The sequence below is a fragment of the Echeneis naucrates genome, chromosome 14 (genome assembly GCF_900963305.1).
Source record: "Echeneis naucrates chromosome 14, fEcheNa1.1, whole genome shotgun sequence".
Taxonomy (NCBI): domain Eukaryota; kingdom Metazoa; phylum Chordata; class Actinopteri; order Carangiformes; family Echeneidae; genus Echeneis; species Echeneis naucrates.
Genome location: NC_042524.1, coordinates 22,244,894 through 22,260,260, shown reverse-complemented (window position 1 = coordinate 22,260,260; position 15,367 = coordinate 22,244,894). Strand labels below are relative to the sequence as shown.

The window sequence follows — 15,367 nt, the reverse complement described above, 5'->3', positions numbered from 1 at the left end:
AAAGCTCAGGTATGCAGATCTAGGTAAGGATGCTGAGCAGCGAGGATGGAAGGTTAGGATTTGTCCAGTGGAAGTAGGATGTAGAGGGTTTGTAGCCAGATCTGTTGTTGCTTTGTTGAGGGAGTTAGAAGGAAGAGGACAGAGTGTGAGGAAAGTAGTCAAGGAAATGCCAGATGACTCAGTAAGATCCAGTCAGTGGATTTGGATTAGAAGAAGTAATAGTAGCTAACCCTCTTAAGATAGACAGACTCTTAGGAGAAGCAGAGGAAGAAATCCAGGAAGAGGAAGTCTATTTAAGTGGAGGGTGTGGCCTGTTTGAGCCTCTTTGAGACCATGAGGTTAGTCCAGGTGAGTTGCCCTGTATTAGTTTGATGTACCTTGTGCTCTTTCTCTGTTTATAGGACTGTTCTAGGACCTTTTTTGCTGAATCTAGTTTAGCTTGTCCTCCACCTCCTGCACCCTAATTACTTTCATGTCCCCTACCTGAACCAGGGTCTGTATCCCCACCCTGCTTTTACTGGTGCAGTTGGTTAGAGGTCAGAGTATTTGACAGTAGTGCTGTTTGAGATAGTTGTCTTGATGTGAGGAGCAGTGATGGCTGGCATAAGGGGGGTGACTCTGGGACGGCAGTGATCACTGTCTAGCCTGCTGGAGGTGTTGTGGGCCTAACTAGATGAAACACCGGTGAAAGGAGGTTCCCACCTGATGACCCCAAAGACATGTTAGCTATCACTGCTCACTGGCCTAGTTAGATATTATCTTCAGGACACATAGGTCAGGGTGAAAGTTTGTTGTTAGGGAGTTAGACACTGAGTCTGGTCCATTTTTTTGTCGCACAAGTTTCTTGTATTTACTCTAAATGGCTCATCCAGACTTTTATGTGTTCAAGACATGTCTGCAGTCTGACTATCTGACTAACTTAATTTGGCTTCATTGATAGAAACAGCTGAAAATTGATGCTGTGTTTCCTGTTAATGTTGCCTAAAGAAAGCAGAAATATAGTGATAAGGATTGGTCCGAGTACCGAGCCCTGTGGGACCCCATAATTGAGAGGGAGCTATTGTTAACATGAACAAACTGATGTCTATCTGATAAATAGTATTTGAACCACCTTAGTGCAGTTCCTTTAATCCCAATGTCATGTTCTAGTCTCTGTAGTAAAATGTTATGATCTATGGTGTCGATTGCAGCACTGAGATCGAAGAGAAGTATGGAGGCTAATCCATCCAATTTAATTCCCAGTCAGGAGAGAATTTTGGGGAAGAATTGTTAGCTTGTCAATTTCAATGCCATATGTTAGAACAAGATCAAGGATATGATTGTAGAAGTGAGTGGGTTCATTCACATGCTGGGAAAAGCCAATTGAGTCTAGTAGGAAAAGAAACCCAGAACTAAGGCTGTCGCTTTCTACATCAACATGTATATTGAAATCTCCCAGAATAATGATTTTATCTGTACTGAGTACTAACTCAGATATAAACTCAGAAAACTCTGATAGGAATTCTGAGTACGGATCAGGATCAGGTGGACAGTATACTGGAACTAACAGAAATGATTTTTCACCTTTCCAGTCTGAGTGGGAAAGACTAAGAGTGAGGCTTTCAAAAGACCTGCAGCTAGATTTTGGTCTGGGGTTGATTAATAGGCTTGACATATATATATATATATATATATATATATATATATATATGTTTCCTCCCATGGTTCCTCAGTGCCCTGCCATGTCATTATACTGTGTGTGCGATTTTGTGTGTTTCGGGGGAGGGGGTTTTTAACTTTGTGTTTTATATTAGTTGCATGTTTTCACGTTGTTGTTTTAACTCTGAAGAACTTTGTGCTGCACTATTAATGTTTGAAAAGTGCTATATAAATAAAGTTTGATTGATTGATTGAAAATTACATGAGGTAAAGTATTTAGTAGATGCACCTTTGGCTGCAATCACAGCACTGGGTCTGTGTAGATACTTTGCGATCAGACTGGCACACCACTGCAATTTTTCTCCATTCTTCCTTGCAAAATAGCTCAAGCTCTGTCAGGTTGCTCAGGTATCGGGCGTAAACAACTCTTTTCAAGTCCAGCAAGAAATTTGCCATTGGATTGAGATTTGGGCTTTGACTTTGCCACTACAGAACATTCATCTTGTTGACTTTGAACCATTTCTTTGCTTTTGTTGTATGCTTGGGGTTGTTCATTCACTCATTCATCTTCTACTGCTCATCCATTCCGGGCTCCAAAGGGATACTGGAGCCAATCCCAGCTCACATTGGGTACACCATGGACAGATCAGTCCATCGCAGGGCCAAGCTACTAGACCTACTAGAAGATACTAGACCTGATACTAGATACTAGATAGATCCAGACCTATGGACAATCAACCAATTAACCTAAACATAAGCAGCCCCCCGTTCACCAACCGGTTCATGTTCCCAACAGCTTCTCCCCACTCAGCGACTCTAGTTATTGGTGATCCATTCTAAAGAATGTGAAGTTAGCAACACCAGCAGCCATAGTTATGGGCATCCCTGGGGCCAGAGTGGGCGACATCCAGTCTTATCTGAAACTGCTGGCAAAGGATAAGCGTAAATATGATAAAGTGACAATTCACCTTGGCAGTAATGACACTCAGTTACGCAAGTCGGAGGTAATAAAGATTAATGTGAAACCAGTGTGTAATTTTCCAAAAAAATGTCGATAACTGTACTTTTCTCTGGACCCCTGCCCAATTTGACCAGTGGTGAAATGTATACTGTGGGTGCATGCCATCATTTAACTGCTGTTTGTCAAGGTGGTGGCCAGAAAACGATGTGGGCTATATATACAGTATAAGAGAGATACGGGCTGTTCTCATATCTAGAAATCTAAATGAATTTATAAAAAAGTTAAAACCGTGACACTTCTGAGTCTAGACCAGAAGAAAGAGTTGCAATTTAACACTCTTCTCTGTACCCCATTCAAAGTGGTAGCCTGCCCAGGATAGAATAAAACTATTGTCTAAAGAAATTGTGTCCGTCTCCTGACCTCCTAAATGAGTACACCCCCTTCAAAAGGTAACATTTTAAACAATATCTCAATGAACACAAAACAAGATTACACATTTTTCAATTTTTCTCAAATTTAGAGTAAACACAAGAAACTTGTGTGACAAAAAAAAGGACCAGACGCGTTGGCTAACTCCCTAACAACAAACGTTTGCCCTGGCCTATGTGCCCTAAAGATAATGTCTAACTAGGCCAGTGAGCAGTGATAGCTAACATGTCTTTGGGGTCATCAGGTGAGAACCTCCTTTCACCGGTGTTTCGTCTAGTTACGCCTACGACACCTCCAGGAGGCTCAAACAGGCCACACCCTCCACTTAACCCTTTAAAACTGGCGGGAGCGCCGATGCTCCCATTTGCATGTCCATTTTTAAATGCCAGTAGAATTGCAACCTAATAAGATAGAGCGATATATATTTTTTATTTTAAACCAGAGGAGTGACACTTTAATACCAGGCTTTCAGTGTATCCCGGAACACTGTTTCTTTGCGCTAATCAGTTTCCAAAAAAAAAGTGCAAACAACAAAATTATTGTAATCTATGCTGCAGCTGTTTACTGCACTTCCGATGATGAAATCTATGCCATGTTGTTGTCAACATGAACTATCACACCCCTTTTGTGTATCACCCCTCGCCACATGACCTGGGATAATTTTTCCTGCAATCAGCTATTAGCTTTAGACTTAGACATAGTCACTCTCACTCATATCTTAATTCTTACTCTTATAAAAAAAAAAAAAAACCCAACTTAGACACACATAGCCCACTCACGCCAGACTCACCACACACTCATCACACACTCCTACACACATAATTATAGATCGTGGAAGTGCTAAAAAGTTTTACACGCTAGTTATGGCTTCGGATGAAGATGGTGATAATAACTACTCATCTGGTGCAGATTCTGCCAACAGTGGAGATGAAGCCAACCTTGTTGAAGGGATAAATCCCTCCCATGACGTGTATATATGTATTCATGAAATATAGATATTTATATTGAGTTAGAGAAAAGTTAGGAAAATATTGGGGTGGCCATATTTCGATTTCCAAAAAAGAGGACACTCTTTATATTGTATAGACGGAATTGAAAAATAATATACTAATAATATACAACTGAAAAAATGTCATGCCAAATATGAAGAATCTTTATATTACTCTCTTGGTGAAAACTTCTAACACATTGTGTGCAGTGTTGAGGATGTTCAACACAAAACATCAAAACGATTTTCATTTATTCTTATTAATTGCACTTTTCATAGCTGAACATAGTCTTATATGAAGATATTTATACTCAGAAGTACCTAGCACACTTAGACACTGGATTGCACCACTATAAATAGTTTATTTTAAGAAACATGGCATGTGTATATTGTGCAAAATGTTCATTTTATTTTTTGGTGCAGACTATAAAAATTTGTATCTCAGAAACTAAGCAATGAACACACCCAAAATAACTTTCATGGGGTTTGAAAGGACTTTGTGAAAATGTGTTTTTTCTTTTTTTTTTTTTTTTTTGTGGTTTATTGCATTTTTTTAGCAACTTATATAGTTACTATGGTCATAGGTCAATACATTTTATTAAAATTTGGAATCTAAGGATTGTATTGATGTATAGCAAATTAAAATACTCCAAAAAATTGCACCACATCATGTAAAATTGTAAAGGTATGCTCTGGCGGACTTCTTCTATGGTAGGTTATACAGGGTTAAATACACTTCCTCTTCCTGGATTTCATCCTCTGCTTCTCCCAAGAGTCTGTCTGGGTGATTAGGTTAGGGTGATGTCCCTCCTGAAGCCTGGGCCAGAGTTGTCTGCCTGTTTGAAAATGGCACCACGACCCCATGATCCACCTCTAAGGTGTGGTTCTAAGTTTGAACAGGAGGGCATTGGCTGGACGCCAGTGCCCTCAGCAGGGGTCCCCGGTGACGTCACACACGTAATAGAGACGCTCAGCGGCTCTCCATCTTCGCTTTTTCCCGTCCCCCAGTTGAAGTAGAGAGCTGTCCCAGCTTTCGTCTCAACCGGATCGCCGAAGGGAGCAACACCAAACATTTGGATCCTGCCACCACAAAATCCTGGGTCACAGTCTTCAACTCGCGGGACTAGCGCAGACTGCTGTTTTCCTTTTTTCCTCAAACTCAGCTCAGACCGCCGCGGGATCAGTTGATCCATGTGCTGAGAAGACCAGCATGACAACTTTGTTATCCAAAGCTAACAAAGAACATTGCCTTCTGTGATCTTCCCCGCTGCCACCGAGGGATTCATCACGTCGCCGTTACCTGAGGAGCAAAACGGACCGCTCGACCGAGCTGAAGAACGCGTTGCGGACACTCGGAGCGGATCCCTCTCTCTTTAACTCCCTCACTCCGGAGGAGCGGAGCAACCAAAGTAAGAGGCTTTACGTCTGAGCAGAGACAATTAGAATAGCGCGCATTGCATTTTGTTTTACCGTGTCTATTGTGATTATCATTGCTATTGCTATTATTTATCTATTTAGTGTTGCTGCATATGATGTTACTATTGTTACCGCTACAGCTATCACCCTGCTAAGGCTATCCATATTGCTAACCCATTCTTATTACATATGTGTTATCTGTTGTAGATTAGTAGCTTATGTGTGTCATTGAATAATCAAACTATAACAGCTATTTATCCAGAGTGATGTTATTTTGAATAATTATTGCTTATATGTTAAACCGTCGTTGTTTGTGATTATTGTGGCTATAATTGTGACGATTGCTGGATTCATAACAGCCAGTGCTCGAATTTACTCCTTTTGTTAACCATTTTGAGACTTGATATTGATTTTGTTAATTTGGACATTAGTCCCTGGTAACAAGGTGGTGTCCAGAAATTTACTACTTATAGTAAATAATTCAGATATCAATAATCAGTTTCATAATCATGGATAGTAATTGCCAATCTCCAAATAACTCCTACTAGTGCACAGCATAATTGGTGCCCTGTGTGAGGCTGTTTTATTCCAGCTGTGTCACAATAATAACACAATAATCCAACAGTGATAATTTTTTTCACAATTTGTTCACAATATTAATTTTTAAGCAGCATTATAATGATATTGTAGTATACTGAATATTATAATAGTTATAGTAATTGCAGTAATATTTCAGATTGAGTTAAAACCATCACATTAGTAACTTGTCACTACTGACATACTTCATCAGTGGCTCTACTGTAGTGAGGGTCGCAGTTGAGGTTTCACAAGTTGAATGCACCATAGCAGAACACGGACAGTGTTCTCTCTCTTCCCCTCTTCTCGGAATGTGAGTCCTGTAGTTTGAAAGCACGCTAATTACTAATCACTCACAGAGGCACAGGACTGCCATGTCACCTCTGTTGAGATATTTTGCAGCAATAGTGAAGACACTTTTCAGAGTGTTATAGGCCGTGTAAGCCACAGGTTGAAGCCCACCTGTGCATCCCAGTGGAATTGGAGCTTGCTTAGTAAGCATTGTTATTCAAAGGTATTATTTCTTTTGCGGCAAACGCAAAATGAGCAGCGGAGATTCCCATACTGTCAGAGCACAGGGCTCCGAGGAGGTGTATGAGCCGGACCTGCAGACTGCGGTTGTGAGGCTATCCACAGAGGAGCTAAGTGACCTAAATAGCTACACCGTTAGCCAGTGCGATGATGAAATCCATGAATTGGTCACGCATATAAATAACCTGACTGGCGGAAAACACGCATCAACATCAAATAACGCTGCTTTGCAATTGTAAAGCCGACTTGCTAGCTGTAGAGAGCACTGAGCAACTTAAATCTTGCAAGCCAGCTATCAAGCTGAGCAACGTTGTAACTCGATCCTGCAGGTGCAAATGGGCGGCAGGGCTCAGAAGCGAATGAGGACATTCAGGTCCTGTGTCAAGAGTTGCAACTTCGCTTCCATGCCACAAAAAGTGAAGTGGGAAAGGAGAGTATGGGAATGATAGAACGGCAGACGTCAAACCGTCTGATCCCAGTTCTGAACTGGACAAAGCCTCCACCCTGGAAGAAATGGGTAAGTCCCACAGAGCCCTTAGGAGAGGAGCTACAGGCCGAACTCCATGCTTCCCAAGCGCGGGCAAGAGCCTTAATCAAGGAGCTTGATGCTGCGTGGTAGACTGCTCAGTCGGTCCAAGGCACACCGGCTGACCAGAAAACAAGGGACAGAGAACCGATGCCCCCTGAAACTTGGTCTCGTTACGCCACGCTTGACCAGTACCCAGTGACAATGCCTGATGGTAAGTATGCAAACGCATCTTACCCAAGAAGCACACCTCATCCGGTCCGCCAGCGCTCCATTACCCCTTTTGAGGGGAGAAGACCAGAATCCGACCACCATCCTCACCTCTTGAACGACGATTGGGACATTATGCCCGTATCAGCTCGTCCTCCTTACCTAGAACCAATACACCAACAAACCTCAGATGATTCAATGACGTGGGTGTCCACCGAGAACAGGGCATGCGCACACATCAGCTTTAATCTCTTGCGTGAGACATAGAACGCTTCCACCCCGGGAACCGGGAGTAAGATCTGCCAGAAAGAAGCTGTGCCTTATCTGGAAAACCACCTCCACAAGTGTCCATGTCTTCATGGAGACACTCCTGCCGGCAATCAGAGACTGCTATTCAGTGCTGTCAAGCCCTGTGGGAGCAGTACTCCCAATTCACTGATCCGGCTTCCGCTACTTTTGGTGCTTTTGGCAGTTTGCAGAAACGGTTGGAACCACCGAAAGAGTATTACAGATGTCCTTGTGCAGTGTATTTTCAAGGGCATAACACGCCTGGCTTAGAAGAAGACCATTCCCTCAAGTCCCTCTTTCTCCAATTACACGAAAGTGTGCGTTATGATGTGACCATGCACTGCCGTGCCAGCAATCTCTCTACACAGGAGATTAGGAGGTACGTGCAGCTAGCATGGGAAACACAAGTAAGCCCAAGCACAGCGTCAGACAGCAGTGCCAGGGTCCTGAAGATCCAAGCACCCATGCTGGCAGACCTGACACCGGAAGGCCACGAGAAGCCCTGTGTAAAGGTCGATACCGCCGGTTGGTGGACCCCTGAACCAAAGAACCAATGACCGCAACCAAGGGAAACCACGACAACAAAACTCCTTTCAAATGAATAGGAAAGTCCGGTTTGATCAAAACAGCAAACAGGGTGCGAAATTTGGCGGTAAAACACAGAACTCCTCCAGGGATGGGGACTTCCAGCAACAGGGCATGGAAGACTTCATACGGTGTGTGGCCAAAACAGTGCGGGGAATGGATGTCTCTAATCGCCCACCAGCCCAACCGGAAGCACCTAAGGAACCTGATGTCAAGCAGCCATCGGCATGACTAGGCCGGGTACCCTCTTCACCCGCCGCCAAAGTCTACTTTGTGGGTTGGGGAAGAGGACCAACTGGACCCAGGGCACTCCCTGAGCTTCATACACCCATAACAAACAACAGTCACCCTGCTCCCCTGACCTTCTTAGGAGACCTCGGCCATGAAGGCAGTTCACGCTGCATATACACTTCTGTGATGATAGGGGGCTGCACCTGCTCCCTGGCTCTGCTGGATTCTGGTTCTGAGATAAGTCTCATAAATTCTGATCTGTTTGCAGAGGTTGCCAGAGTAATGCTCTCCCTCTGCAAACCACTTTCCTTGGAGGTCTGTGACGTTAGCATCACTAGCTACACGCTAGGATAAACCTCCCATCACCCAGCGGGTGTGGCTCAGCATCACTTTCAAGGAAATGACCCTGGTATATCCCTTGCACATCTATGCTATCGACACAGAACCATTGCTGATTGGACAAGACCTATTGGACTGCTCGGTCCCTCTCATCGACTTTCGCCAAGGGCATATCTGGGCTCAGGCTATGGTCCCCAAAACCCTGGCCGTGGGCTGGCGGGCATGAAGAAGACTCGAGGGGTATGGGATCATGTCGCCGCAGTCCAAGCCTCTGAGAGGCTGGTGCCAGTGCTCTCCCCCTTTCCAGCACTCCCATCCAGTTCTGTTGACAGCCAGGCTCTTTCTTGCAACCACAAATCCTTCCTGTGTTCCTTGAAGAGTGAAAACCAACCCTTGTACTGCCCTTGGGTGGATGGAGGTGTCTACTTAGACACTCTTTGTCCCAGAAGCATCAGTGGCGCTCTGGTCGGAGAAATCCACTGTGAGCCAAGACCTGTATAATTCCTTGTGTCAACGGGATAGTCCTCCAGTTTTTGTGCAGCATAGCCCTCGGCTCCTCTCTACAGGATCACTTCAAACCCTTCTCAAGGCTGTCAGAGTGTGCACCCTCATTGTAAAGATTGGACGAAGGCAAGTTGCTCACTTTGTGAGCGTTGTTCCCAAAGCTTCAACCAGCGTTCCTTGGGGGAGCCAACCTTTTGGTCAGACTTTGGTGTGGAGCAGAGGACGCCACGGGCATTCCAGAGTGAGTGGCTTCCGAGCCCTCAAACACGGGCTGTGAATGCCTTTACCTGTCGACAAGCTAGGGAACAACAAGAAAACCCTCAGACCTGCGCACAGACCTTGCACCTGGGACGAAAACCTGGAGATGCAGAATTGGTGACAATGCTGGAGCAGGATCTGACTATTCAAACCATTCAACAAGAATTAACTAACTTATCTCTGCTGGGAACCCCTCCTGCGACAACAAATGAAATAAGGAGGTGAGAGCGCTCCGTTAGGCCTTGCCGCTCTTGAGGCTGGAGAAAGAGTTGCTGGTGTACAGCTGTGATGGGCAGGGACTGATGTGGTGGGTTGTCCCAGCCAACCCTAGGGGAGTGATGTTAGCCCACGCCCATGACTCAGGTAAGGGGGGTCGCCTTTCCATGGTCCAACCTCCAAGTCGATTGGATTGGCCCAGTCCCCAAATCTTCCTGAGGTAACAAGTACCTCCTCATGGTTACCTGCGCATTCACCAAGTGGGTGGAATGTCTCCCTGCACCAAACGACACCACATCTTCAGCCACTGGGGGCTTCCTTTGTCGGTTGACTCAGACCGTAGTTCCTATTTCACATCCAGTGTCATGACTGCCCTCTGACATCCTGAGAGTCGAAGTGAAAATCGCCCTGAGGATGTCAGTGTCGCCACTGCCTACACAGCCCACCAATATGCATCTGACATGCGCGAACACCTTCGGGCTACGTTTGCATTTGCCCAGAAAAACCTGGAGGCCATTGCAAAAGGTTCAAACTTGTACAATGACAAAAGCATCCAACCGTGACTATGAAGTAGGTAACAAGGTCTTCTACTTCCAGTTCACCCAGTCAGCAAGAATGTCACAAAAACTCCTTCCCAGCTGGACTGGCCCTTTTGAGGTGGTGGGGAAACTGTTGCCAGTAGCCTACTGTATTAGAATTTCAAAACCAAGATGGCCTCCAACATATAGATGGGTCTATACCAATCAGATTAAGCCCTACAAGCTGTCCACAATCTCGGGAGTTGCAGCAGTCCCCGCACCAACGAGGGGGGTACCACCGCGACCCCAGAGCAATAAAGATGCTGATTAAATCATACAGAGTAGGGGCATGCCCTCAACTCACCCACACACCCCTCTAACACACTAACCTCTTTGTCACACCACACCCCAACAACAGACCCAATCACTGATGACTACCTCTCTTCTCTCCTCCTTTCTCTTCCTCTCTACATGTTGTGTTTACGTTGGGGATGTTTGATGTGTATGTTTTTTTATGGTGAAACAATGTATTAGACAAAGTTAGGATGTTATATTCATTTAGATGTCTCTGCCTGGGCCTTGCCTCAACTCTGCCCAGACATGATAGCCTCTATGAACTTGAAACGTTGAACTGCTTAACCTGTACCTATCCACCAAAACAGGATAGGATGGACACTAGGCACACTAGGATTATCACCTCCTGCAAATGGACTATTCGACCCTAGAATTGCTTCAAAGACTGTGTCCAGCACACCACTCTTCAAACCAAAGGGGGAATGTTGGGATTTCCTCCCACTTGCTCTGAAAAGAACAATAGTGAGGCCTACAGTCCCTCCTGAAACCTGAGCCAGAGTTGTCTGCCTGTTTGAAAGTGGTACCACGACCCCCCAGGATCCACCTCTAAGGTGTGGTTCTGAGTTTGAACAGGACGCTTTTGGATGCCAGCGCCCTCATCAGGGGTCCCCGGTGACGTCACACAGGTGGTAAAGACACTTGGCAGCCATTCATCCTCACTTTTCTCCATGCACTAGTTGCTGTAGAGAGCTTTCGTCTCAACCAGATCACCGAAGGGAGCAACACCAAACATTTGGATCCTGCCACAAAATGCAGCAGACTGCTGTTTTCTTTTTTTTCTTTCCTCAAACTCAGTGCAGACCGCCATGCGATCAGCTGATCCACATGCTGAGAAGACCAGCACACCAACTTTGTTATCCAACGCGAACAAAGAACATCGTCTTCTGTGACGAGGGATTCATCACGTTGCCATTATCTGAGGAGAACACGGACCGCTCGACCGAGCTGAAGAACATGTTGCAGACAATCGTTACAGATCTGTCTCTCTCTTTAACTGTCTCACTCCGGTGGAGCGGAGCAACCAAAGTAAGAGGTTTGGCTAGGGCAGAGACCATTAGAATAGTGGGCATTGCATTTTGTTTTATTGTGTCTTTTGTTTATTTGGGGATTCAGTTTATCTGTTGTTTGCTTTGTTTTGTTTTCTAAACCCTACATCCCATAAATTACAAAAGTGATTGGTACTACAGATCACCCGTCACCGTCATAATTGATTGAGTAGGGTTAGGGTTAGGGTTAGGGTTATCTCACTAGTTAAAGAACCAACACCCGACTCATGAACTCCTTTTGCCAGCTTGGCTGTTGTGTAGTGATATTGTAATAATCTAGTGTGGTCTCCTTCTTCTTCCCCTTACACACATTCACACACAGCAACCAGTCGCTGTCTTGGCTCTGAGAGGTGCGTAGCCGACGTCACTCTGTTGCATCTTGGCCAGTGCAGACGTCACTCACGTGACTCTTCTGCCATCTTTACTGCTCACACACTCCTTCTCGCTCCTCCCCACATGCACAAATACACGCGCGCACACACGCACACACACACACACACACACACGTACATACATTCTCAAGATCCATAGATAGACTGGTGCGATTGCGGTTGCTGTGCTATTGTGATTATCATTGCTATTGCTATTTATTAGTGTTGCTGCATATGATATACTGTTACTGCTATAGCTATCACCATTGCTAAGGCTATCCATATTGCTAACCCATTCTTATTACATATGTGTTATCTGCTGTAGATTAGTAGCTGATGTGTGTCATTGAATAATCAAACTATAACAGCTATTTATCCAGAGTGATGTTATTTTGAATAATTATTGCTGTGAATAAATTCCATTATATGTTAAACCGTCGTTGTTTGTGATTATTGTGGCTATAATTGTGACGATTGCTGGATTCATAACAGCCAGTGCTCAAATTTACTCCTTTTGTAAACCCTTTTGAGACTTGATATTGATTTTGTTAAGTTGGACATTAGTCCCTGGTAACAAGGTGGTGTCCAGAAATGTACTACTTATAGTAAATATTTTTAGATATCAATAATCAGTTTCATAATCATCAATTATTGCCAATCTCCAAATAACTCCTACTAGTGCACAGCAGTATCTTTTTGTAATTGAAGTACAAATCATGCAGCATATTGAAACACAGAACCCTAACTCAGACCCTCTGAGATAGCATGAGTTTTATCATGTCATTTAAAGCATTTAAGTGACTCTGGGACATTTTTTGAATACAGCACAGCAGGAAGCCACTGGCTAAGCATTGTAACAGCAAGCTTTCTCTTTAGGACAACATCTTGTTTGCCTAGCCAACGCTTAATTTAATTACCTTCCTACTGTCACCCAGAGACCATCTGTCATAATCCAGTCTCATGCAGGCTGAGAGCACACCAGACTGATCTGCACAAGCAGCAGGAAAACACTAGACAGCCTCAAAAATTACTCATTGAACACAGAAAGACTCTTTTATTTGTGGACAGGTCAACAACTACAGTCTGGAGGAAGTGTCTCATGAAAAGGCTGTGGCCATTTTGAAAAACACATTGGACGTGGTGAACCTGAAGGTGGGGAAGCCCACAAATGTCTACCTATCAGATCCCTATGGGCCTCCTGATATCACACATTGTAAGTCTTTGCCTCTTTCATTCTTGATGTTATTTGTGGTTTGTTGTGTCTTACCCCCTGTGGTGTACATATGTACATGCCAAGACACAGAGAAGCAAAAGCTTTAAAACTGAGATTGTGTATTGGCCACCTGCAGGATGAAAATATTGTGTTCAATCTTCCCTTAGCTCTGTTTTGGTCTGCACCAATATCAGACGAATTTCTTTTACTGAATGTCTGCGAGTCAGTGATCTGTACTATGGCTTTATCTGTGCAATAGTTGTTCAGCCATGCATACTTCTAAACCTGCTAAAAATGTGCTTGATGAACAATTTGTTCTTTTGTTGATCAAACAGCTAAAGTGGCTAAAGATCTTCCACTGAACTGATGAATCAGTTCATTATTTATTACACTAAGCCTCTTTCACTGACATCTATGTAACATGAAGAAATGCAAGATTATTCAATCTGTACATGGAACAAAAACTTCAGTCACAGTCACAGTGACATCCTCTTTGCTTAAAATGTTATTTTCATGTATTCAGATTATTTTTAAAAGCTGTACTATGAAAAATATTGAAAATTATAAGACAGAGCATGCAGGAACTGTTGAAATGTGCCAGCCAGGTTGTTAACGGTATTACTGTTTTCCCACAGCTTTCCCTCCAGCCATAGAAAATCACATCTCTTCCCCCATCAACAGTGGCACTATGGAGTACAAGTCTGCCCCGCCTCCCATCTCCCCTGGGAGTTATCCCCCCCTCCCTATGCACTTATTAGGGGAAGAGGATATAAACAGGTTGGATGGGTTTTCCTTCTTACGGTAATTACCTCCCTTCTTACCAGACTACTAGAGCTGTAGTTAGAAGCTTTGTCCCACCAAATTCCTCCTGTCTCCCCTTATCTGCACTGATGTGTGCTTGTGTGGCAATTCCAGTGCTTTTCAAAAGGCTTGAAAAAAAATATTAGGTGATGAAATAGCTTTTTTAATCTTTAATCTGACCATGAACTGCAATGTTAAATTCTGATCACATTTGTGCAGACAATCTACACATTTGTGTCCCAGGAAATATCAGTTTGAAAAGCACTGGTCTGCCTTTGTCCTATTTTTGTTTTGTTTTGTTGTGTGGCTGAATGTCTCTTGTTATGATCTCTGTCTGGAATATGTGTATTTGTTATCATAACACATCTGATGGGAGTATGAAGTGACTGCTTGGCTGATGTCCAGCAGCAAGCCACTCACAGACATATCCATTTGTCCTATGACAGGTTCATGTACAATCAATAGATGCACCCCCTGATGCTTTTCAGAGGTTTGGTTTGAGCATCTTATGCAGCAGGTCTGTTTAGTGATTATTGGCAGGTGTCAAATTTGAAGGGTTGACTAAGGCACATTTCAAGTAACACAAAAGAGAAAAGTGTACATACAGTACAATCTATTATACTTCTTTCTGAGAACAGGTCATGCATACTCTGTCATATTGCATTCACAAAAGGAAGACTATTTTGCTCTGCCTAAGGTGCATTTTGAATAGCCTGAGATCACCATGCTAACCATAATTGTAACACTGACAGTAACTTGTGTCACTCTATGTTATCAAAATGCCTTCCTAATTTAATGATTTGAATGCAAAATTTTGCTATTGCTCTAAAGCCAGAAAATGTAACATTTGAGGTGAGGTAACCCTTGGCGTAGGAGTTTGGATATGTACCAAGTTTTAAGAGGAATTGGGTGACAGCACTTGTTTAAGCACTTTGAGGAATGAAGCTTGGCTGAAGGACAAGCTAATGATTTCTTTAATGACTGAGGAGATATCTGGAAGACAGTCAACGACTAGGTCAGATAAGATGGGATCCAGAACAAAATTGATCAGTCAATTAGAACTTTGAATTAGCTAGAAGCTAATTGGTTTGGAACTATGACAATTTTACTAGGAATACTAGGGTAATCAACTGTAACATCCTGGAATAAGTAACTGATGGAAGAAATAGATTACAAGACAACAGTGGAACATGCATGGAACCAGCTTTCAGTGAAGGAATAACAGGAACAGAGAGAGGGCATGTAAAAACCTCTTAAATTTTTAAACCGATCGATCAATGTGAAGGCCTGGCAGAACAGTTTCTACAGGTGCTCCAAACGGCCAGTTAGAATATGTCGTGTGAACCCTGCGCACGCCCACACACAGTT

The 15,367-nt window shown here is 43.7% G+C and overlaps 1 protein-coding gene across 2 annotated transcripts in view; it reads left to right on the top strand.

The window, feature by feature from the left end:
- Window positions 1-15,367, top strand: part of dlg2 (discs, large homolog 2 (Drosophila)) — a 256,903-nt gene that overhangs the window by 194,873 nt on the left and 46,663 nt on the right. The window contains exons 12-13 of one of the 2 annotated variants that reach the window (XM_029518553.1): window positions 13,054-13,198; window positions 13,834-13,999. In XM_029518553.1, the coding sequence (XP_029374413.1) occupies window positions 13,054-13,198; window positions 13,834-13,999 (311 nt within the window). The remainder of the gene's footprint in view (window positions 1-13,053; window positions 13,199-13,833; window positions 14,000-15,367) is intronic. The other variant, XM_029518554.1, reaches the window with a different exon arrangement.